Source organism: Myodes glareolus, chromosome 17 (assembly GCF_982192425.1).
Source record: "Myodes glareolus chromosome 17, mMyoGla1.1, whole genome shotgun sequence".
NCBI lineage: Eukaryota > Metazoa > Chordata > Mammalia > Rodentia > Cricetidae > Myodes > Myodes glareolus.
Window position 1 is genome coordinate 60,590,337 of NC_142042.1, and position 23,978 is coordinate 60,614,314.

At 49.0% G+C, this 23,978-nt stretch overlaps 1 protein-coding gene across 4 annotated transcripts; it reads right to left on the reverse strand.

The window, feature by feature from the left end:
- Positions 1–3,818: 3,818 nt before the first annotated feature.
- Positions 3,819–23,800, reverse strand: Ankrd35 (ankyrin repeat domain 35). 4 transcript variants are annotated; one of them, XM_087897733.1, is made up of 14 exons: positions 23,651–23,800; positions 16,163–16,293; positions 15,150–15,238; positions 14,621–14,685; positions 13,649–13,706; positions 13,417–13,487; positions 13,064–13,170; positions 12,264–12,448; positions 11,477–11,514; positions 9,247–11,235; positions 5,599–5,688; positions 5,319–5,384; positions 4,542–4,646; positions 3,819–4,024 (listed from the first exon to the last, which is right to left on the reverse strand). In XM_087897733.1, the coding sequence occupies exons 1-13, from the start codon at positions 23,687–23,689 to the stop codon at positions 4,587–4,589; spliced, it is 2,988 nt and encodes a 995-aa protein (XP_087753859.1). In that variant the 5' UTR covers positions 23,690–23,800; the 3' UTR covers positions 3,819–4,024; positions 4,542–4,586. The 4 variants fall into 4 exon arrangements, with proteins under 4 accessions (XP_087753859.1, XP_087753860.1, XP_087753858.1 ...); XM_087897734.1 differs by having other exon boundaries at positions 3,819–4,646; positions 9,247–11,220; XM_087897732.1 differs by having other exon boundaries at positions 3,819–4,646.
- Between the last annotated feature and the right edge of the window lie 178 nt (positions 23,801–23,978).

The window sequence follows — 23,978 nt, forward strand, 5'->3', positions numbered from 1 at the left end:
GAGAGAGAGAACTAGTTGCCCTTCCAGAGGATCCAGATTTAATTCCCATCATCCACATGGCAGCTCACAACCACACATAACTACAGTTCTAGAGGCTCCGATGCCCTTTTCTGGCCTCCTGAGCACTGTACACTCTGGATTCACAGACATAAGCAGACACCACACTCATATACCTAAAATAAACATAAATCTTGAAAGGCAAATCAAAGAAAAAAGAAAAAGCCACATCCCTCAATCTTCCTTTAGAAGACTCTGGGGAGCCTGAAGAGCTAGTTCCACCCCTGAACTGGCTGTCTGGAAAACACAAGGAACTGAGTTCTGATCCCTGGCCCCACAGACATGTCCGTAGCCACAGCAGTGTGGAGGCAGAGATGGGGGGATGCCCAGTGTTAGCTAGACTAGGGAGGAAAGGGTTTGTTTAGCAGATACATCCAGTCCAAGTCACAGTCCACCACTGGGGGAAGTCAGGGCAGGAACTGACACATAAACCATCCAGGGATAATGGAGTTTGCTGGCTCCCTCTCTAACTCATGGTCAGCTAGTTTTCTTATACAGCCCGAGCCCACAGTGGGCTGGCCTTTATCCTTCAATCAGTGATCAGAACAAAGCTCACTGGCATGCCCAGAGACCAATCTGATCTGGGCAATTTTTCAATTGAGCTTCTGTCGTCCTAGGTAACTCATTTGTTGGTCAAGCTGACAATAAAAACTAACCAGTACAGAAGCCCTGCTTCAAAATCAATCAAACAAACAAACAAACAACAGAGCTGAACAGATGGTTCAGCAGGTTAGGACACTTGTTGACAACTTGAGTTTGATCCCCCTGGAACCCACATGGTGGAAGGCGAGAACCCACTCCCACAAGTTGTCCTCCGGCCTCCAAACATATACATAGCGTACTATCGTAAACACACACGCAAATAAGTAGTTACAAAAATAATATTCTGTGTCCTATGCAGGTCTTAGCTTCTAATTTTTATATGTGTGTATTTGCACGGAAGTGAAGAAGTGTAGATGCAGGAGATGAGAAAGGGCCCCCGTGAGAGGACTCGAGGCTTTAAGGAGATGTGGGGTGGGGAGGTTACCAGAACAGGTGTGAAAAGGACAATCCCGGAAGAATACCCATTTAGACCAGGATGGGAGGCAGGGGTTGAGGGCCAGGAGTTAAAGTCAACCAAATCTAGGTGGTGAGAAAATGCCAGAAAAACTGGAAAAATCGCTCGGTGCTGAAGAGTGACTTCAGTCTCCAGCACCCACCTCAAGTAGCTCACAACAGCCAGTAACTCCAGCCCCAGGGCATCGGACACCCTCTTCTGGCCTCTATAGGACCTGTACATCGTACACACATAATAAAAATAATATAAATTTTGAAATGTCATTAAGAAAGAGTAAGACAACCTGCTACATTGCATTCTAATGAAAGTAAACAAAACAAACATCGGGGTGTTGGCTCATAAGAGGCAGAAGCAGGAGTATAGGAATTTAAGGACAGCCTCAGCTACACAGATTTGAAGCTAGCCTGAGCTACATGAGACCCTGTCTCAAAAACCAAAACCCCACCGACTTTTCTTTCATCCTTGAGCTCTCGATGTTTCTATTTCTATATGGCGTGGCAGCCAGACTCTGAAGCCATAGGCCCCACCTGAGGTGGTCACGTATCCTGCCAGGCAGGCTGTCACTGCCCTAACAAAAGGTCAGGATGTTGTTGCTCCTTTCTTTGTAATTTGGAGGATGCCTGATAGAGATGCTGATTCAAGCCTAGTGACAGCTAGCATTCACAGCAGTCAAGTAGTTGTGGACGTGACAAAAAACCTGGTTACCTAGGAGACAGAATGCTAATGTATTTCCCCTAAGTTAAGTTTTGGTGTAAAGACTACAGAATAAATGGAAAAAACTCTTCAGGAGGTGAACTCAGGATATCACGAGGGATCTCTGAGAACCCCCCCCCCCCGATGAAATCATGTGAGTCGTGTCTCCTCCACGCCGGTCCAGAGAGAGATAGTTTATGTTGGGGTCTGGTAGAGAAATAATTGAGGGTCCAGGCTAGCACCAGACCCCGACAGCTCTCCATGGATTGTCCTCTCTTCTTCTTTCATGTCCCTGGATTGCTGAAGATCAATAAGCTCTGTAAATTTCTAGAAGTTTCTCTCTGAAATTCTCTCTTCTCCAGTTACCTGTTCTGAAGACTAGCTTCTCTGAATTCCCAGTTTCATTTCCTCAACTCAAGGAGTCTGCCACATCCCATTTAGGAAATTACTAGAGGTGACATAGGACTCAGGCCTTTGTGACTCGGGACTCCGCCTCTCTCAGGGATCATTGTCTTTATCTTCTGTTTTGAATACCACTGGTCAACATATTATGTTCAGTTTCTTGTTTGTTTGTTTGTTTGTTTTTCAAGACAGGGTTTCTCTGTGTTGCTTTGGAGCCTATCCTGGAACTAGCTCTTATAGATCAGGCTGACCTCAAACTCATAGCTCTGCCTGCCTCTGCCTCCCGAGTACCTGTTCAGTTTTTTATTTATCCCTGACTGAGCTCTATTATGTCATCTTGGCCAAAATGGAAGGCAAATTTAATTTTAAAATATTCATTTATAGAAAGGTGTGAGGTTTCTGGAGTAGTGTTGCCGTGAGTTCAAGACTAGCTTTAACTACGTCTTCCCGGGAGGGCTTTCCTCCCTCTCCGCTTCTGCAGCACACTTCAATGAACACACTCGGGTCAAACCTTGCTCCTTGCAAGGCCACAGAGAAGCAGCTGTCATCAAGGAGGAAAAAAGGGTAGAAAACAATCAAAGAATACAATCAGCACTGACTACTACACATACAAGGGCAGGAGCACACCCACGGACACATATAAACACACACATGAAACACTACAGGTAAAGGAGGAGGGTAGACAGATGGGAGAGGGGAGGTTGGCGTCATGTTGATGAAAGACAGTCTTTTTCCAAAGGAGGAATGGTTTCAAGGTGGGTTATTTTTGAAACTATGGGTCTTGACTCTTTAATGAATGGACTGTACCAATCATTTTTCATTGGAATATAATCATAGAGACTGGAAGTAGTAAGGGTAAGTACTATTCCCAATATGTACATATCAAATGTAAAATGTATTTGCTACAGGTCAAAATCAAAGTTTGGAAGTGAGGAAATAGCAGCAGATTGGGCTATCGAAAAATGAAGTAGACGCACAGGATTTAATCCAGCACTCAGGAGGCAGAGGCAGGAGGATCTCAGTGAGTTTGAGGCCAGCCTGATCTACAGAGCAAGTTCCAGGACAGCCTGGGCTACACAAAGAAACCCTGTTTCAAAGGGAAAAAAAGGTCAGGCGTTAGAGGGTGGGGAGGAACCAACAGGCAGAGCATATAGAATTCCTGGTGCGGTAAAGCTACTCTGTGATATGTGGGCTGGGCGCACAGCAGTGCAAATCTGCCTAAGCACCATGGCGGGTGGGGGGGGGAGGTGCGGGAGGTGGGGGGGTGGGGAGGGCAGCTAGTAAACACTGCACACTCCTGTGACTGCCCTGTACTGACATAGGTCAGCAGATACAAAATTATCCTAGAAAGGGACTTTGCTAGCAGGAGGAGAAAGGATGTAGCGTTCATTTGTTTTTAGACAGAGTGGCAACTGCAGCCCAGGCTGACCTTGGACTCACTAAGTAGCCAAGGCTGTCCCTGAACTTCTGCTTTCCCCACCCTCACCCCCCAAGTGCTGAGACCAAGGTGTGCACCACCACGCCCGGCTTTATTTTTTAAGTTGTTTAGTCAAGATTTGTTTCCCACCCCACCTTTTTTTGACAAAAACCACAATGATACCCAGGACCATCCTGCTTCCAGCTTTATTCTCCGTGGAGCTGGTTTACATCCACAATTCTGTTCTGTGCTGATTCCGGGGTCCAGGTTTTCGGGTCTGGGGTCCACGTGTCCAGTGACGCCCTACCCACACCACCCCTAGTGGGCAATCACCCACCCACCCACGTGCCCACCACAACTGGATAGAGCCTCTGTGAACCAGGCAGCGTTCTTAATCCCTGCAAGAAATAATTCAAGGAGGAAATGCACACAGTTCTACACCCTCACTCTCCTCCTGCCCACACCAACATGCTAAAGGGGATGCTGTCTTCCCGGATGGGAAGAGGCTGCCCACAAAGGAAGGAGACTGGGAGAGAGTTGGCTTTTGAATGAAGGGTATGGAAATGAAAAGGCAAGCCTGGGATCTGTAAAGTCCCGCCCTAGGGAATAACCGCGCCACCGTCCACTACCCTTTAGCCTTCACTGGCATCTCCTTATGCCAGACGTTAGGAAAACGTTCTAGCCTTGTGTTCCATCCACAGTCATTCCTGTGACCCTTAGGCCACCTGCTCAGAGTCCTGACTCCCCGCTAGGGACTCTCACGCTTTGTCTTCCTCAGTTGACTTTCCGGCAAATGCTCCCCAGTGCAGGCCACCAGAGTGGCCAACGGAACCACCCTAATCCCTTCCATAACACCCTTTCCCTCGAGTCCGTCTTCTCTGGGCCCAGCCCTCATTCCCTCCACCCACAACTCACAAAAGGGAAATGCCATTATCTATGAGGGTACGCGGTGAGCCTCTCTCACTCCTGCATGCTGAGGATTCGGAGTAGGATATTGTACACATCTTGTTCCATGTAGCCCTGGAGGTAGCAGGAACGACAAAGGAAGAAGAACAGAACAGAAGGAGAGGCAGGTGAGGGATATGGAATACCAGTCATTACCTCTTATAATTCCGTAACCCTTAACACATTCTGCTTGTCTGCTGTGCTACGGTTTGGGGTTGCAGTACTTGGGACTGAGCAGGACTTCCTGCCTACAAGGCAAGTAAGTGCTCTGTCCATGAGCTAGAGACCTGGCCCTCGCTTGTGACTTTAAATATTTAACTTGCCCGTGGCTATTTTCCCTTCATCACAAGGAAGAGAAAGACGTCTGCTTCCCGGGGATTGCTGTACAGACCGCGTTATGAACACGAAGCAAGCGCCTGGTACATAATAATAATTCCACTCCCTGTGGTTACCACCGCTAAGGAAAGAGCAAGCCTCGCCAGTCTCCCATGATTCATGCAGAGTCATCTCAGAGGAAACTGAGAAGGGCATGGGGACCGGGCAAAGCCTCACGAGGGGTTAGGGAGCTGACACTTCTTCCGTGTCACACATAGCCTCTCCTGAGCTACCTAATGCGATCCAGAGACCCGCCACTGAGTCTGGCGGCCAAAAAACATGACAAGCATGTGTAGGAACGAGAAGGGACAAAGGGAACAGTCCTTTCTCAGCGCTGTACCCCTGCTTCCTCCCAGACTCCACCAAGCTCACCCGAGCAGCGTTCAGCAGATGATTCCTGTAGGTAGAGATGGTCTCTTCATGGTTCTTCTGGGAATCCTGAAAAGGAGCGCCCGTGGGAAGTCACATGACCATCCTCCTCACACTCACCGCGCACGTGAGGAACAGATACAGTGAAGTTTCACAAGGCTGACTCCATCACCCATCACTGGTCTAGCCTGGACCACCGCCTGGCTAGTCTTCTGAAACATCCCACTTCTACTACCCACCCTCTTCTCTATCACCATCCACTTCCCTGCAGGCCAAAACCCACCTGCAGCTGCAGGGCCAGGTGAGCATTCTCCCCCCGGACCTGTAGAACCTCCTCAGAGAGCTTCTCCAGCGTCTTCAGCAATTCTTTGATCTAAGGCCAAAAAGAAAGAAAGAGACCCAAGTCATTTTCCCCAGGTGACCCAGGAAAGGACTATTAGCCACGGTTTATGAGTAGGAGCTGGAGTTTGAGACATTTTCAAAACCATGCAGTAATCCCTGCAGAGGGGGTGGGGAGCAAACCTTCAACTGCAGCAGCTGGGAGACAGAGGCAGGCGGAGCTCTGTGAGTTTGAGGACACTTGTCTACAAAGTGAGTTCCAGGACAGCCGGGGCTAGGCAGTGAGACTGTTGAAAAACAAAATAAAACCAAAACCATACAGCGAATACATAATTGTTTAAACCAATTATCTCTTTGGTTCTATAGTTCATGATCTTTCATTGGTTTTGTTTGTTTGTTTGTTTGTTTGGGCTTTTTATTTTGCTTTGTCTTTTTAGACAGGGTCTTACTGGGAAGGCCTGGATGTCCTGGACCTCACTACATAGACCAGGCTGGCATCAAACTCACAAAGATCCTCTGCTCTGCCTCCAGAGTGCTGAGATTAAAGGTGTGTGCCACTACAACCAGCTATAGCAACTTTTCACTAAGTACTGAACACAAGCCCAAAATTATTCTGAGCATTTTATTTTGTGCATAAGGTAGGTTCTTGTTTGTTTGTTTGTCTGTTTGTTTTTGTGGAGGTGGGTTCTGGGTTTTTTATATATATATATATTTATTTATTATGTACACAATATTCTGTCTGTGTATATGTCTGCAGGCCAGAAGGGGGCACCAGACCTCATTACAGATGGTTGTGAGCCACCATGTGGTTGCTGGGAATTGAACTCAGGATCTTTGGAAGAGCAGGCAACGCTCTTAACCACTGAGCCATCTCTCCAGCCCCGGGGTTCTGTTTTTTTTGAGGTAAGATTTCTCTGTGTGGCCCTGGCTGTCCTGGAACTCGATTTGTAGACCAGGCTGGCCTTGAACTCACAGAGATCCACCTGCCTCTGCCTCTGGGTGCTGGGATTAAAGGTGTGTGTTACCACGCCTGGCTTCCAATCTGCAAACTTCTATTCTGAGTATTTATAATAATTTATTTAAACAGGATTCATAAAAACCAAACTGGTCTCAAATACAAGGAATAATCTTGACCACTTGATTCTCCTACATCAAACTCTTTTTAAACTTTGATTTATTTTAATTTTTATGTGTACAGGTGTTTTGTCTCATGTATGTCTATGTACAATGTGTATGCCTGGTGCCCTCAGAAACCCTGAAATTGAAGTTACAGATGGTTGTGAGCCACCAGGTGGGTGCTGGGAACTGAACTCGGGTCCTCTGGAAGAGCAGCCGAGCTCTTTACCACTGAGCCATCTCTCCAGCCCTTTAAATTTTAAAAGGATTTTATTTTTTTAGTTATTTATGTGTGTGCCTATATATGGGTGGGTTCAAGGGCGCGGTGAGCAGAGAGCCCAGGAGTAGTCCACGGATTTCCTGAGGCTTCCTTTATAGGTGGCTGTGGACTTCCCAAGGGTGCTGGGAACCCAACTCAGGTCCTCTGAGAGAGCAGTAAAAGTTCTTAACTGCTGAGTCATTTTTCCAGCTCCACGCCTCCACCTCCATATATGGTGCTGGGATTTAAATCTAATAAAATCTTTACAACCACAACAGCATTAGTATTTTAATTTTTATTTTTTTGTGTATAAGTGTTTTGCCTACATGTATATCTGTACACTATGTATGTGCTTGGTGCCTGAGGAGGCCAGAAAGGGGCACTGAATCCCTGGTACTGGAATTACAGGTAGTTGTGAACTGCCACATGGGTACTGGAAACCCAAGTCCCCTGGAAAAGGTGGCATTGTTCTTAGCCATTAGGCCATCTCTTCAGCCCAATAAATTAATCATATTGAATATCAGTGTTAAATTGGGAGCATAGCCCCCAGCCCCTCGTATCCATCCCAGCCTCCGTGGCCTGGGAGTTGTATTGGTATGGACTCCAAATCCCAGCATGCCAGATCCCGACCTGGGGGCAGGGGCGCGGGGCAGGGTGTCAGACCACTCCCACCGGGTATTTAAGTATGCTCCCAGAGGACAAACCTGTGGTTTTCCAGTCTGCATGGGCTCCCTGCTGTCCTGTCTCTCAGTCATGCCCTTGGCCACCTGAGAGCGTCATTCTTAATAAAACAATGGGCATTTTGATTTGGTTTGATTTGGCCTAATTGGATTTCTTGTACCAGCGGAGCTGCCCTTTTCTTATTATTTTTACTTATCAATCAGTACTCCAGCCGAAGCAGGCTGACCTCTATGAGTTAAAGGTCAGCGTGGTCTACTTCTTCAAGCCAGCTAACATTACATAGTGAGACTCTTTTTCAAAATAAAACAAAACACAAAGTTGTCCAAGATCTGTCAGCTGTTAAGGTTTATGTGTGGTTTTGTTATCAGTTCTGGGGATGGACCCTAAGGCTGGACAAGCCTTCTGCCACTGTGCCATAACACTCAAGCTAAGTAGTCACCCCTCACCCACTATGCGTCTCCTTGCTGACTTACATGCATGTGCCACCACATCTCGACTCCCCGGTATAACTCTTGAAACTGAAATTCAAATCCGGACAGTCTCGCTCCAGAGACCACAACTACTCAGCCACTACAAGCTCTCAACTACTATGCCAAATTCTATCTTGCCATTTATTAACATTTTTCCGTTTATTGACAAAACACCTCCTTTAATTCCCTTCCGTGATGAGGCTTGTTTGGGACAGCACTTCTGTCTATGCACTATGCACCAGGCAAAGGCCGTTTATAATCCTCCATCACTCTAAATTTGAATGTACACATTTTTTTACAAGGAACCCGAACTCATTAGTGGGTAGGTCTACAACTACTAAATTTTAAAAAATGAGAGTTTAGAATGTATGAAATATGTCTCGTTCTCCAATAGCACCAAGAAAATAGTGGATTTCAAACTGCTGTCACTTGCTTTTGCTTGGTGTCTTGAGACAGGGTCTCTTGGAACCAGCTCTGTAGCTGAAGATGACCTTGAACTGGTCTCCTGAGTGCCTGTCTGCACACTTCTTCAAACTGTTTTATTGTTGTTTGGTTTTGCTTCGGTGTCTTTTTAGCCAATAGAGATGTTTTCGGGACCCGTGTTGAAAGGAGCAGGAGGGAAGAGCAGCTACAGTTAACCCATCAGACTCTGAGTCAGCCCAGAACCTCAGCAAAACCACAGAACACATTACACCACTAGGCTGGACTAATGCAGGATTAAGATAAAATGGTGCTAATTGGCCGTGGTGTTCCCTGGTGTAGCCCTAGGGGCAAGCATAACTTCTGAACCTTGAGTACTAAATTTTAGTAGCTACGCCCTCTTCTCTCTTCCACGGCGTTGCTTATTTTTATCTCTTTCTTCTATCCGTATGTCACTTGAGCTCCAGTCTCAAACCCAAACCTCTCTCACCCTAGGCGAGCACAGGGATGTCCTTGCAAGCGCCAAGCACTCCGTTTAGTTTAGTGCTCACCTGACCTTCGCTTCTGCAACCTCGCAAATGCAGCAAATGCACCGCACCGGCACCGCCACTCCCCACCATGCTCTCAAGGCAACCTTGCAGCTCACCTTGGCCTCCTTGTCCCGGCAAGCCCCTATGAGGTGGTCTGTCTTCTCTTTGAGCAACTCAACGGTTTTCTCGAACTGCTCCGAGCGCCCGCGCATCTCGCCTGCCTGGCGCTCCTGCTCGGCCGCCCGAGCCGCTAGATCCTCGCTGCGGCGACGCTCCTCCTCCGCCGCGTCCCGCAACCGAGCCATTTCCCGACAGGCTGTGTTGTACTTCTCTAGCACAACTTTGAGCTCCTGGCCCCAAGCCTGCGCCTGGGCAACCAGCGAGCCTCGCGTTTTCTCGTGCTGCCGCAGGCTGGCTGCTTCCCGGGCCCTCAGCTCGGCCACTTCTTCTGTGGCTTGATAGAGCAACTGCTTCAGCTTGCAAATCTCCTGGCTCTTCCCGCTCATCGTGGCTTGCACAGCCCGCAGCTCTTCCTCCAGCATCCCCAGATCTTGCTCCAAGGCGGCCACTTGGGGAGATGCTGTAGCCTTCAGGGAGGCTTCTGGCTTCCCACAGGGAACCAAGGATCCTCTCAGCTGCTGGTTTTCCTCCTCCAAGCGAGCCAGCGCCTTCTGGGCCTCAAGGTGCTTATTCACCAGGGTGCTGATGCAGGTCTGCAGCTCTTCCAGGGGTTCTGCAGCTGTACTCGCTGCACTCCCCTTGCCCACGAGGTCTGGGGGCAGGCAGTTCCGCAGTCCTTGGAGGCCGCTGCTCTGGGAAGCAAGTCGCCTGCGCAGGTTCTCTGTAGCCTCCTTCTCCCTGGCCAGTTGCTCCGTCAACAACCCGACGCTCCGCCGCAACTGCTGTAGCTGGACCTGAGCCTCGGGCTTGGGCACAAACTCCTTTTGTAGCCTCTGGGTCAAGGACTGGAGTTCTCCTTGCAAGCGTTGCCTCTCGCGCCCCAGTTCCCCTAATTCCTCCATCAAGTTGCTGTTGCTCAGTCTCAGCGCTGACACCTCTTTCTCCAGGTGTCCCTTTGCCAGGCCCCCTCCTGAGGCCTGTTCTCCTCCAGGGGCCCCTAGGGGCTCTCCTCTGGCTCCAGGAGCCCTCTTTTCTTCTTCATGCTCTTTGGTGCATCCTGGGACTGCTTTGGGGGCTCCCTCTCTGGACACCTGAGCAGGGACCTCGGGTTTCACCTGCAATCCTGCTTTTGCTCGATCCAACCTCACCAGCACCCTCTCCAGCCTGGCTTCCATCTTCTCCCAGGCAGCTGCTGCAGCCTCTGCCCTAGGAGTCCCCAAGGCTCCCTCCAGAACTGGTCTTGACAAAGCCCCTCTGGCAGCATCCTTTTCTCGCCACACTGCAGCCAGCTCGTCCCTTAGCTGTAGGAGGAGCTGGTTCATGGCTGCTATGCCCACTGGTTCTCCCACTGCACCTGCTTGTTCAATCCCTGGAGCCGGGGACCTCTCCTTCTGGCCAACGCACATCTGGTCAGTGTTGTCTAGGCCAAGGTTCTGCCCCCCACTGGCGTTCAGTTGCTGTCCTGTGACTTTCCCGATGCTCTCAGACCTTGGGCTCTGGGGCGGCCCCTGCTCTGGTTGGGACTTGCTATGTACTTCACACTGGATCTCTGCTACGGCCAACTCTTCGGCTCTCCTGGCAACTACTGTTGGGTTTATAGTGGCTGCTGCTGCTTTCTGCTGCCTCTTAAGCTCCTGGATTCGCTCAGCCAGCAGATTCAGGGGACAACCCTGCTCCATACCATCTCCTCCAGGTCTTCCTGGAGCCCTGGGCTCTTGCTCTAGGAGATGCCCCAGTTCTTGCACCTGCTCTCGAACCTGGTTCTCCAGACCTTTGAGGGCTGCAGCTTGGGCCTTACACTCCTCTGTCTTGCGCACCAGCTCCTGCTCCAACTGGTTAACTTTCCTCTGCTCCTCTTCATACTTCCACTTCCACTCTTCTGAGCACTGCTCTTCAGCCTCCTCCTCCTCCTTCTGCACTTCCTCTGGCTCTGCTCTCCGGGAGCTCTTAGGTGGAGAGCCCACCTGAGGCTGGGGTGGAGAGGTCTGGGTCAGAAAAACAAAACAGCAACAAAAACCAGTGATGTGAGGCTGTGCAACTAGTCTAGCCTCGGCAAGTGCCTTGCTCAGCTAGTCTAGCCTCGGCAAGGGCCTGGCTCAACTAGTCTAGCCTTGGCAAAGGCCTTGCTTCTGTGAGTGTCCTGTTGCCCACACAAACTACTGGAATAGCTTGGGAGTAGTTTGGAGTAGGTCAGAAACAAAAAGGGGGAGACATTTAGGGCCATACCTGAGACACATGATCTGGGTGCTGAACCAGTCCATGACCTGTAAGAGAAGACAAGGAACAAATGAGAATTCCGTTCTCATCCAGTTCTCAGACTTTGTTAGAGAAAAGTGGCCACTCATTATGATAATTCTCAGACATATTTTCCTGGTGACACTCTTGCTCCACAAATCCCTAACTACTCAGCAACTCTGGCTTCCTGTCCCAGAGGTGGAGTGTTCCTTTATTTTGTACACACATTTCTTTTACTGATCATTGTGCTGGCACAATGAAGGCATTGGGACATTAATCAATGGTGGGCAAAAACCATATGAATGACAACAACAGCAATAGCCATCTAATCCCAGCACCTGGGAGGCAGAGGCAGGCAAATATCTGAGTCCAAAGCCAGCTTTAGCCGGGCAGTGGTGGCGCAAGCCTTTAATCCCAACACTTGGGAGGCAGAGGCAGGTGGATCTCTCTGAGTTCGAGGCCAGCCTGGTCTATAGAACGAGTTCCAGGACAGCCAGGGATACACAGAGAAACCCTGTCTCAGAAAAAAAAAAAAAGCAAAAGTAAATAAATAAATATAAATAAATAAATCACAACACAATAGCAATAGCTAGAGTTGCACTCAGTGAGCGAAGGCCACGCTGGGGAATCTTGTGATGGAACAGCACTAAATCAGCAAAGCCTGGGCTAAGTTGGCAGGCCATTTTTTGGAAGGACTGCTTCCATGGGCAGTGGGATAAAGAACTTCTTCAGTTCTTTGGCTATTGAAGAGAATCTTGAAGGAACAAAAGACTTTTACCGCCTCTCCGCCGCCGGTTCAGGGCCTGCTGTAGCAGCCTCCACAGCTCCTTGTCTTGTGTATGCAATGCGTAATGCAGAGCATTGTGCCCCAAGCTGTCCACCGCTCCTGCATCTGCTCCGTGGCTCAGGAGCAGCTCGGCCACCTCAGCACTGCCTTTCTCACAGGCCAGGATCAAGGCTGACCTGTGGGCGGAGACAAACCCGGAACACCAGCTTTCTCTCAGTTTCAGAAATCCCGGTACAGGGTAAGCCTTCACTCAGTGGAGTCAGAGCAACACACCAACACCAGCCAAGGACAGAGCATTAGACCAGGGCAGGACTTTTCCAGTAGCATCAGAAAGGGAGACCACTGCGGGGGCTCCATTTTTGTCTGCTTTACAGAATGCAAGTTCTGCACAAAAGTGCAAACACACACACACACACACACACCTCACAGCAGCATATATACTCATGACCCTCTTTCCTCAACCTTTCAAGAACTGGACTACGGTGTACACCACCACACTCTTCTTCTGCATAAAACTTGAAAGAAAAGGGCCCCACTGTTTAGGAAATCGCTTGAAAACTCGCAAATTAAAGCAGTGACCCCCAAAGGTAGCCTTTCTACTTCCGGCATCATCTGTACTAGCATGGCTAGCTAGTCAGGGCACCAGGCAAAGCTTTCTAGAGCCATTCATGATAGAAGGCCCCCGAGAACAGAGACCAGCCTGTCCTTTCCAGTGCGTGCGCTGTGCCCACGTCCTCCTTTCTAGATTGGCGAAGAACTGGAAATTGGGGTGGAAGACAGAGATGACTTACTTGTCATCCTTGTCTGTGACGTTAACTCGGGCACCTCTCTGCAGCAGCTGTGAGCAGATAGCCGCATGACCACCCAGCGACGCAATCATCAGCGGTGTGCGTCCATCCTGCAGAGATGGTGGGAGCGTGCGAGGCCATGAGGAGCCAGGGAGAACCAAGGACTTGATGATTTAACCCTAGACCGACTCCCCCGTCTCCCGACCCCTGCTGAAACAAGCTCAGGCCCAGGAGCTAAACATGGAGCGTAGGAGCTCCCAAATGATCAGGAAAAGAGGAGGAAGGGAAGCAGGATCACAGAAGCAGCAGCCCCTCGACCAGTGTGAGGCACTGCCTGTTGGCTGTCTGATACTCACATTGTCCAGCACATCCAGGAAGGCTTCGTGGTCACACAACAGGAGGACACTTGAGGCACAGCCAGAAGAGGCTGGATGGATTGAAAGACGGTTGGTTAAGAAGAGGCTTGAAGAGCATCTCCTTGGGCTGTAAACCAGCATCTCCCATCACGTCAGTGGCTGGCATCCCCACCAAAAGTTATCCTTCCATCCTGTTTCCCAGGCTTCTTCCCACCTGTCCCCAGGCACGCACCTGCCCAGTGTAATGGACTGCGGTTTTCTGCATCCACAGCATCTTCATTTGCACCATGCTGTAGATAGCCACAAAGAGAAGCAGCAATGGAGCTTGGTGTTAGCATCCTCAACCCATTCCCCATAGCGAGTTGCCAGTTTCCATGGTAATATGAAAGGGAACAAGAGGACCACGGCTCTGGGGGAAGCCAACTACTACACAAGCTCAGTCGACACCCTGTAGATGATGGGCAGCTTTGAAATTCAGTCCTAGTTCCTAACACTAGGTCTAAGAGAAAAGAGGTGATCAGGAAATAAACACACAAAAGGAAAAGGCACCTGAACGGCTGGAGTTTGAGGACCATAATATGAGATTTGGGAAAGATGAGGGGTAATAAAAGTAGAACAGTCAGTATGTGCTCGTGATCTGCTGGAGACTCAAGTCGTCCACAGGTCACTGCGCGTGCATGTCTCTCTTTGTGCTACTTGGCTTTGTTCATTTATTTATCTGCTTGGGGGAAGGGGTGTGGAAGTGCTTGTGGAGGTCAGGGGACAACTTGTGGGAGTCAGTTCTCTCCTTCCACCGTGTGGGTTCTGGGGGTCAGACTCATGTTCTCAGACATGGCAGCCAGTTCTTTGACCTGCTGAGCCTCCTTACTAGCCCTTCCCACCAGAGACATCTTTTCCATTTGATGTCCCTGCTTTTCTTCTACCCACCCATATACAGAACAGTTAGTCTCCGCACCAACTCTGCCATTGAAGAGCTCAGGAGTCCTCGGGTACTCTGGTTTCTGACTTGCCCCCAAAGACAGTATGAAGCATGATATACATACAGAGTAAGTGTCAAATGAAGGTTTGGGGACATAGCGATAAATGACCACCAGCTATGTTACTGGGAATGAGACGGCTGGCCGTTGTCAGTGACGACGGACAAGGTTGGAACACGCTGCATCTATTTCTTGCCTGCATAGGAGTATCAGAGGACTGCCTTTACCTGAAGTAAGACCTTCACACACTGTGGCTGGCAGGAGATGGTGGCCAAATGAAGGGCGGTGCTTCCTGGAAAAAGAGAGAGAGAGAGAGAGAGAGAGAGAGAGAGGGAGAGAGTGGGTGGGTGGCCCCATGAATGTGGATGACTCACTGGGAGGGAAGGCGGGAGACGCACAGATAATCAGAGGGAGATTAGAGGGAGAAGCTCGAGGCCACATAGGGCCAGAAATTCCTGTTCCCCAAGCAGCTGGCACCTTCAGTGGAGAGTAAGGGGGAGGTGTGTGCCTCGCTTACAGGGAGGGGAACCCCAGGAGAGATGCTGGCCGAGTCTTACTGAGCAAAGCAGCAAAGGCCCAAAGCTGGAGCCTCTGTGAGAGCCCAGCATTGGCCCTCTCTGCAGCCACAGAGATAGTGTTGCAGTTTAATGGGCAGGCAGTGCCAGCTGGAGCCTCTGTGAGAGCCCAGCATTGGCCCCCTCTGCAGCCACAGAGACAGCCTTGCAGCGTAAGGGCAGGCAGAGCCAGCTGACTCACCGTCCTCGTTCTTGCTGTTGATGTCAGCCCCGTTTGCAAGCAGGATTGTCAGACACTCTGTCAGGCCTTTGGAGGCTGCCAGGTGAAACCTGCCCGGGTCAAAGCCAAGAGACACAAGAGGATGAAAGACCATGGGATAAAAAGGGGAAGCTCCTATTTTTTTTTTAAATCATGTTTAATATTCTAACTTATTCTGATCAGTCGCTTTTGTCTGTTGTTTGTTTTGAGATAGAGTCTCACTATACAGGCCTGGCTGGCCTTGAACGATTGATCCCCCTGACTTGACCTCCCAAACTCTGGCTTTATAAGCAGGTATTAGCACAGCTGACCAGGGAGAGCTTTAGCAAGTCCTGCTTCCTCTGCTCCAGAGCCCAAAGCCAATTCCCAATGCAGAGAGGGAAGGTCTCCCAGTCTGTCTTGCTAAGGGAAAAGCCTGCCTCCAAGACCTCCAGTCGTGAGGTCAGAGGACGCTACTGGAAAAGCGAGAAGAGCTACACATCTCAGGGGATTTCGGACTGTTGTTGCAGGGATGTTCAGGAGACACATGCTGACCTGCCTGTCCTAGCACAGAGCCCTCAGAGAACTGGAAGGGTCATAGGAAGGGTCAGCAAGAACAGAGCAGAAGGCTGGCAGGCAGGGGGTATAGCCTTCCTCCTGATCACTCCCTCGAGCACCATGACACCCGTGCCTTACTCCTTCATTCCTAACTTCTCAAGCATACACACCCTCGCACTTTTGCGATGAGGAAACTTGGTTTAGCAATTAGTTCTCTGTTGGTTTAATGAGCTTTACATCCTTTTCAAGTCATTGTGGCTTGTGGGGTGGCTGGAACTGGGGGACAATGTCCTCCTCCCTCGTTTGTTCCGGACTTGATACATGGCGAAGGATTATCCCTCTACTCGCCAAATCAAACAATACAAGGAAGGGCTCTGAAGCTCTAGGCCTCCCCTGATCATTCTGAAGTTTTCAAAAAGAACCGCATGCCAGGCTGGGGGTCAAGAAGACTTACTTACGGGGACTGGCCATTTGAGTCTAGTTTGGTGGGCCGGGCAGACTTCCGAGAGGCCAAGGCAGCCACGCGTCCCACATCCCCCCGCTGCACTGCCTCCAGCAGCTTCTGATCACGACGGTTCCATTTCTCCACCTAGCCGGGAGTTACAGATTGTATGAGTATTGGCGCTGGCAATGGTATGGGGAAAGAAAAGTGATATCCGATGCCCAGCAAGACGAAAAGCATCCTGAAATCCTGGAGTGGCCTCCTGCTCTTGGTCTCTAGGCCTAGAGCAGCAGGTCTTTCTTAAGGGGGCCAACAAAATACTTATCGCTCCATATGTCACCAAGAATTATTTTTTTATATGTATTTATTATGTATACAATATTCTGTCTGTGTGTATGTCTGCAGGCCAGAAGAGGGCACCAGACGTCATGACAGATGGTTGTGAGACACCATGTGGTTGTGAGGAATTGAACTCAGGACCTTTAGAAGAGCAGGCAATGCTCTTAACCACTGAACCATCTTTCCAGCCCCCAAGAATTATTGACAGCAACTGTCCACGACAAACCTAAAGGTGCCCAGAGGATCACTGAATTAAAAATTATGAAGTTTGGTGTGGATTTACTTATAATACACTCCAGGAGGTAGAGATAAGAGGATAGGAGGATCAGGAGTTCAAGCTAAGCCTCAGCCGTGTGTGTGTGTGTGTGTGTGTGTGTGTGTGTGTGTGTGTGCATGCATCTATGCACCAGGCATGGCACTCTCAACATTTGGGAGGCTGAGATAACAGAATCTCAAGTTTGAGTGATGTGGGAAGTCCTTCTGTATACGTGTTGCTTTTATTGTCTGATGAATAAAGCTGTTTCAGCCAATGGCTTAGCAGAGTAAAGTCAGGCAGGAAATCCGAAAAGAGATATAGAAAAGAGAGTAGGCAGAGTCAGGGAGACGCCATATAGTTGCTGAAGAAGAAAGACACCCAGAACCTTTACCAGTAGGCCATAGCCTCGTGGCACTACACAGATTGATAGAAATGGGTTGATTTAAGATATAAGAGTTAGTTAGGAATACACTTAAGCTATTGGCCAAACAGTGTTGCAATTCATATGTGTGATTATTCCGGTCTGGGCTGCCAGGAAACCAACAAGCAGTCTCTGCTTACATTTGACGTCAACCAAGACTATCTCAATAAATAACAAAAATATACTTTTATTATTTTTAATTCTTTTTTTCTTTTTTCTTTTCTTTTGCTGCCAGGCAGTGGTGGTACACATCTTTAATACCAGAGCTTGAGAAGAAGCAAAGGCAGGTAGATTTCTGAGTTTGAGGCCAACCTGGTCTGCAAAGTGAGTACTGGAACACCCAGAGAAACCCTGTATTGGGGTGGGGGGACAAAGCAAAACAAAACAACCAAAAATAAAAAAATAAAAAAATAAATAAACATGTTTTGTTTTGTTGAAACAGAGTCAAGCTAGACTAGGCTAACTCAGAGTCTCTATGTAGCCAGACTGGTCTCAAATCAAGCCCCTCTTGCTTCAGCCTCTTGAATGCCATCACATCCGGAGTTCTCCATCACACATAGCTCCAATTAATTAATAATGACAAATGTCTAGCATTTTGATGTTGGGGGGGGGTGCTTGCTTGTCCCGGCCACCCAGCTAGCTTACACCTGAAATAACCACACAGAAACTGTATTAATTAAAACACTGCTTGGCCATTAGCTCTGAATTCTTATTGGCTAACTCTTACATATTAGTTTAACCCATCTCCATTAATCTGTGTATCACCACGTGTCAGTGGCTTACTGGAGATTCTAACTGGCGTCCATCTCCGGTGGAGGATCCATGGCTTCTCCCTGACTCTGCTCTTCGTCCTCCCAGCATTCAGTTCTATTTTATTCACCTACCTAAGTTCTGCCCTATCAACTAGGCCAAGGCAGTTTCTTTATTCATTACCCAATGCAAGCAACACACAAACAGAAGGAACTCCTACACCATTTTGAGACGTTTTACTCAGTTAGTTAGTTTTGAGACAAAAGTCTATGTAGCCTTGGCTAGCCTGGAACTCATTTTGTAGCCCAGGCTGACTTTGAACTCACAGAGATCCACTTGCTTCTGCCTCCTAATGTTAGGATTAAAGGTGTGCACCATCATACCTGGCAAGACTGTTTGTAATAATCACTACTGTTGTTAGATGCCCAGCCTGAGGGCAATCCTAGCAAGAACCCCTTCCTTGGTGCTCCCTGGGTCTTTCTAGAGTAAACTGAACCAACCTGACTGCTTCTGATTGGTTCACAGTACTTCTTAACACCCCCACAACTCCAACCCTCCCCAGCACCCCACCCCCACAGTGCTGCTTTTTGTCTTTAGCGGTTTGCAAAGTAAATCTAGGTCCCTCGCTTCCATTATAACCATTTAGCCATCTCTAGGCCCCAAATTAGGGGTTCAGTGGCTTCCTATATCATAGCTGGATATGTCTCTCTTCCATTAGTCTCTAAACCTCTTCACTGGACACAGTCAGCAAAGGCAAGTCAGTGTCTAGCTATGCTTGGGGAGGCAGCAAGAAGAGGCAGAAAGAGATCCTTCTCTCATCTCCCTGGCAGGGAGCAGCCATTCCATACCCAGCCACACCTGAACATACATTGTTCCCTCCTTCCAGCTTAGGTTTAGAGGGTGGAGAAGTAATTAAAATAATTGAAGCATTACAGGGCATAAAAGAGAGAGCCATATAAAAACACCCAGGGCTGCAACACAGAAAAGCCTGGTTTGGTCCAGAGAGGGGAAACCCAGAGAAGAATGGAGGAATGCAGAGATCACTGGTATGGAGGAAAAGGTCTCAAGATGGGTGCTTTGTCATCAGGACTGAGTCTGGGACCTGGTTCAGCTACATTCTCAGCTATGAGACCTGGAGGAAGCCATTAAACACTCTAACCTGTTTCCTTGCACATAAAATGTAGACAATAATAACCACCTCACCACAATACATTAAACAAGTTAATGTAGATAGAACCACATAAACGTATGGCAACCTTACAACAAAACAGGAAGCAGAGAGAAACCGGGGGTGGCCCATTGCATTTTATGAGGTGTAATCTCAACAAGAAAGAGGTTATAGGAAAGGGTGAAAAAAAAAAAGTAGACTCTACGGAAGCCCAATAATTCATTGTCAAGTGCTGTTTACAGAGCCAAGACAAATAGTTAATCATCAACACAGGTCAAAGCCATAAAATTGCCTAGGATAGACGGAGTCTGAGGTAACGATCCTGTAAAACGCTCAGAACCTCTTCTGTCCTTCCAATTAGCCTCAAACATCCCTGAAACATAGTTAGGGATGATATTACCGTGTGTCTTTCCCAGGAAAAGCAGTGGAAGCACACGTGTTAACCATCTGTCCAGGATCACATGGAGGAGTAGCAGCATTGGCTTCAGAAGTTGCTCGGGCCCCTTGTGTCCAAGCCTAGTTCCCACATCAGACCACGCTGGTACAGAGCTATGGGAAAAGGGTTACTTATTCCCAGATAAAGTTTGAGAATGCCTCCAGGGCAGAGCTACTCGCTCTCGGAAGTTACTCCCTGCATGGGAGAGTCTCCAAACAGGTTTATTCTCAAATGGCAAAGCAAGCAAAATGACTCCACCACATCCTAGCAGGTCCTGACATGCACGAACACGCGTTTCAGTGCCCCTTGGGAACCAGGTCATCTGATGGAAAACAGAGCTGGAACCACACCACCACCACACGCCACCAGCTGACCTTAACCTCGAGTTCTCCGGTCAGAAATTTATTTATTGTTTGCTTGCTTGCTTGAGATAGAGTCTCTCTCTGTAACTTTGGAGCCTGTTCTGAAACTCGCTCTGTAGACCAGGCTGACCTCGAACTCACAGAAACGTGCCTATCTCTGCCTCCCGAGTGCTGTCATTCAGAAATTTAAACTCTCTTCCCTCTTCCTACAGTGTTCTTGTTCTCGGTAAACATCTTGACTAGCCTGGCACTCACAAAGCTCTTCCTGTCTCCGGCGTGCTGGGATCTTAAGTGCGGATCACCATGCCCAGATCTAAACTCTTCAAACTGATTCTTGTCTCTGTGTCAGGCATGTTCAAGCTTCCTTGAACCTCAGTTTCCTAATGACAGAAGAGCATTCAGTTTTGTGTCTGTCACGTAGCTGACACACGGTAAATGGAAGTTCCAGCCATCATCCCGCTTGGCTTTGCTGGGATGTTCCAGAGCTTAGAATTTTCCAGTTAAGTAAGTGGAAGGCTCTTGCTTACAACCAGTCAATGAGTTAGTCAAGTTAGGTGGGTGGTAAAGTGTGTTTTAGCAATATGAACATATTTCTTTCCAGCTAGGTCCTTCTAGGTCCACCTGGTTTATTTCTTATAGCTTCATTACACCAAGACGTGTTTAGAACGGGTAGACATTCTTCATGATGAAAACCCCTGGGAACTAAAGGACAAGATGAGCGCTCCAGAGTCCCAGATGGTCTATGGCTTGCTCACCTTTACACCTCTGAGAGGAGACACTGGATCGCCATCACAGCCTCAGGGGAGTAATCACCAAATTAACCAGCAGACTCCCTGTCAAGGACCGTCTTTGTGATTTCTACTGATGAGATTAGGGAACACGTGTAGAAGTAATTTTACCTTCTTCTATCTCAGACTGAACTCTCAGACTTCCTATCAAGATGGGAAGACACCGCCAGCAGGTAGTGCAGGAGCAATCGGCTTCTGCTGATGAACAGGAGGATAGAAAAGGACAGGGTGCCTTTAAGGGATGAGGACCCGACACTTAACATCTCAAATGCAATAGAAATCCTCCATGCTGATCTGAGGCCAAAGGCTGAAAGCTATTTCCCGGCCCATCTCTTTGTCTATGTCTTGCCCAGGTTTATGCCACCCTTGAAGACATCAACTTTGAGTCAAATAACTCAAGACTAGAAGAGTTGAGTTTTTGTTATTTTCCTAGACAGGTAGGTGATGTACATGAGGTTTTGTTGTTTCGCTACTTTTTTTTAAAATTTATTCATTTATTATGCATTCAATATCTGCCTACATGTGTGCCTGCAGGCCAGAGAGGGCACCAGATCTCATTACAGATGGTTGTGAGCCACCATATGGTTGCTGGGAATTGAACTCAAGACCTTTGGAAGAGCAGGCAATGCTCTTAACCACTGAGCCATCTCTCTAGCCCCCACTTTTTTTTTTTTTTTTAAGACAGGTCTCATGTATCTCAGACTGTCCCCAAATTTCGTCTGTAACAGAGCAGACCTTGAAGTTCTGCTTCTTCTGCCTGGGTGCTGGGATTGCAGGAATGTGTTACTGTGCCCAGTTTATACAGCTAAGGACTGACCCAGGCTCCACACATCCTAGGCAAGCGCTCTCAACTGAGCTACATCCCCAGCCCAATGCAGATCAACTGTTAAAGGAGCACAGATCTCTCAGTCCTTGCCTCCGGTGAAGGTTCCTCCCTCCAGGACTTGAATAGCGACAGAGAGAGATGATCTGCTTTGTACCCGGGAAGCCAGGCTTCTAGAGGGTCCAGAAAAGCTGTCACACTCTCTGCAAATAGGTTCAGAGTGGCAAGCGGAGGACATTATCTTGGGGTTTATTATGGGCAAGTTTCTTGGGGAAATAACATAGCTGAAGCCAACTTATTTGAAAGCCTTCTGCAAGCTTGATCTGAGGGGGAAAACGTTTTTATCCTAAGTATGTAGCTCCGAGTGCTCCCTGTACGTCCCTACACTCTTGATAGACTATGATCTTGTGATACAAAGAATTTATTTAAATGAGTAGACATTCCTCATGGTCAAACACGTGGAGAACTGCGGTCATAACGGAAAGAGGGAGATCCCAGTGTAGCCCACTCCAGCATCTAGGAAAGGAGGCACTACCCAGGGATGAGAGAATCAGAAAGGTCGTATCACCTTAAACTTGTATGGTTTCAGAAGCTAAGCAGAGTTAGGCCTGGGTAGGAGAATCAAAAAAGAATGAAATTGTCCCCTTCCTAAGGAGTGAGCAGGCTCCGTAAATCTAGAAGGGAGGAAGAATTCTGGAGACTTTCCGTATTTAGGGAAAAGTAGACGTGGATTAGAAAATCACTGAGAATTAAGGCAGAACCCAGGTAGCCGCGGTTTCTGTTACCTGTAATAGTGAATGCCATTTGACTGGCCGGTCAGCCTGTGGAAACTCCGTGTGGAAGCCAATGTAAGTGGGACAGAGACAGGCCTCAACAGTTCCTACTCTTGCTTCACAGCTTCCTGCTAGGTTTCTGTGGCCTGCCCATGCACAGGGAGATAACCCAACACTTCTCACACTTGCCTTGAGTGACATCAGCTAAGCAATATTAGTCCCAAGTAACCCACACCCCAACCTCCAGAGAAGACGCCATTCCCTCAGGGGGGGTCACTCTGAAATAGCTCCTTAGGGAAGAAAAGCTGTACCTTCCCTGAACCACTGTCTCCTGAAATCTTTGCTTTGCCCTAGACAGGGGAGAATAGAGTAACCTCTGCCTCCTCGTGAGCCCACTGTCTTCTTACCCCTCACCGGCATACTTCCCTAGCTCAGTCAAAGAAAACGAACGCAAACCCTAAACCAGAAAAAGGAATAGTTAGAGAGAGAACCAGGCAGGGAGACTTGATTGGTCCCAAGAACCAGTCTGAGGGCAAGACACTGCAACTGGCCAGGATCGATTCTGCAGGCAACTCACCCGGGCTCTTGGGGATGAACCAGGCGACTGCATGCCCTCCGACAGCGCCTGTCTGCTTAGTTAGACTGCAAGATTCAGCCACAGTGAGCAGACAGGAAGTCCAGGCAAAAGGTGACAAGGGTAATATTGAGGAAAATGTGTCCAGAAATTAAAGAGAAAGCAAGGGCTCCATATTGGATGGCCAGTTGGAAAGGGGGTTGAAGTGGTGCTTGAAAGAATAGGAGCGGAAGTGCCGTGGAGTGGAACAGAGGGAAAGGTGGAGGAGGCTCTGAAGAAGGGCTGGAGAAGGCACTGGGCCGAGCGTACTTTGGGGGCAGAAAGCAAACAGTAAAAACGGAGCCATATGGGAGAGAAAGTTGTGGGGAGAAAGTAGCATGGAAAATAAAGCCATCAGGCAGGAATTAGGAGTGGAAGTAAGAACAGAGGCAAAGGCAAGGGGTGGGGGTGGGGCAGATGTCTGAGGTGGGTTGGTACCGGGAGTCAGACCTGAAGTAGAGAGCTGGGTCATGGGAAGAGGACAGACCTTCAGAAAGCATACCAGAAACTGGAAGTCATAAATGTTGGGAGAACAAGGAGCCAAGGTGGAAAGACCTTGGGAAAGAAAAGGTTAGAGGAGGTTGAGGGACAGGTTTGGGGAGGCACCCGTAAGTTCAGTTAGCAGAGCTGGAGGCCGCACTGCCGAAGCAGCCGCGCAGCAAAAAAACCGATGCAGGCTTAATGCGATCGTCCAAGGAGATGGGGACTCAGGACTTCTGTCAACACAGGACTTGGACCCCAGCCCCAGACCTTCTCTCACACATTTGGCACCTACCGCCACTTGTGAACTGGAGCAGGAAAAGATGCGCTTCATGGCCGGGGCTAGGGCCACGGGGGGACGGGGACGCGCAGAGAGCCGGGCCACAGGTTCTCAAACCCACTCGGCTGAGGCTGTGGGAGAGACAGCTGTCAAAAGGCAGGATGGGTCCCGCCCTAGGCCCCGCCCCAGATCCCACCCCGCTCAATCGGAGACGTGAACCCAAAGGCTGGGCTTGAAACCCCGCCCCTGGCCCTGCCCCATCCCGCCCCTGCAGAGGCGAAAAGCCCGCAGTCTTCCGCGGCGACCAGGGCTGGGCCTCAAGCCCCGCCCTCCAGCCTGAGCC

Coding starts and splice junctions, on each gene's coding strand:
- Ankrd35 (XM_087897733.1), bottom strand. CDS start 23,689: ATGAAGCGCATCTTTTCCTGCTCCAGTTCACAAGTGGCG. Junction 16,294..23,650: donor GCTCCAGTTCACAAGTGGCG/GTAGGTGCCAAA, acceptor ACTCCCGGCTAG/GTGGAGAAATGGAACCGTCG. Junction 13,488..13,648: donor CAGTCCATTACACTGGGCAG/GTGCGTGCCTGG, acceptor CAATCCATCCAG/CCTCTTCTGGCTGTGCCTCA.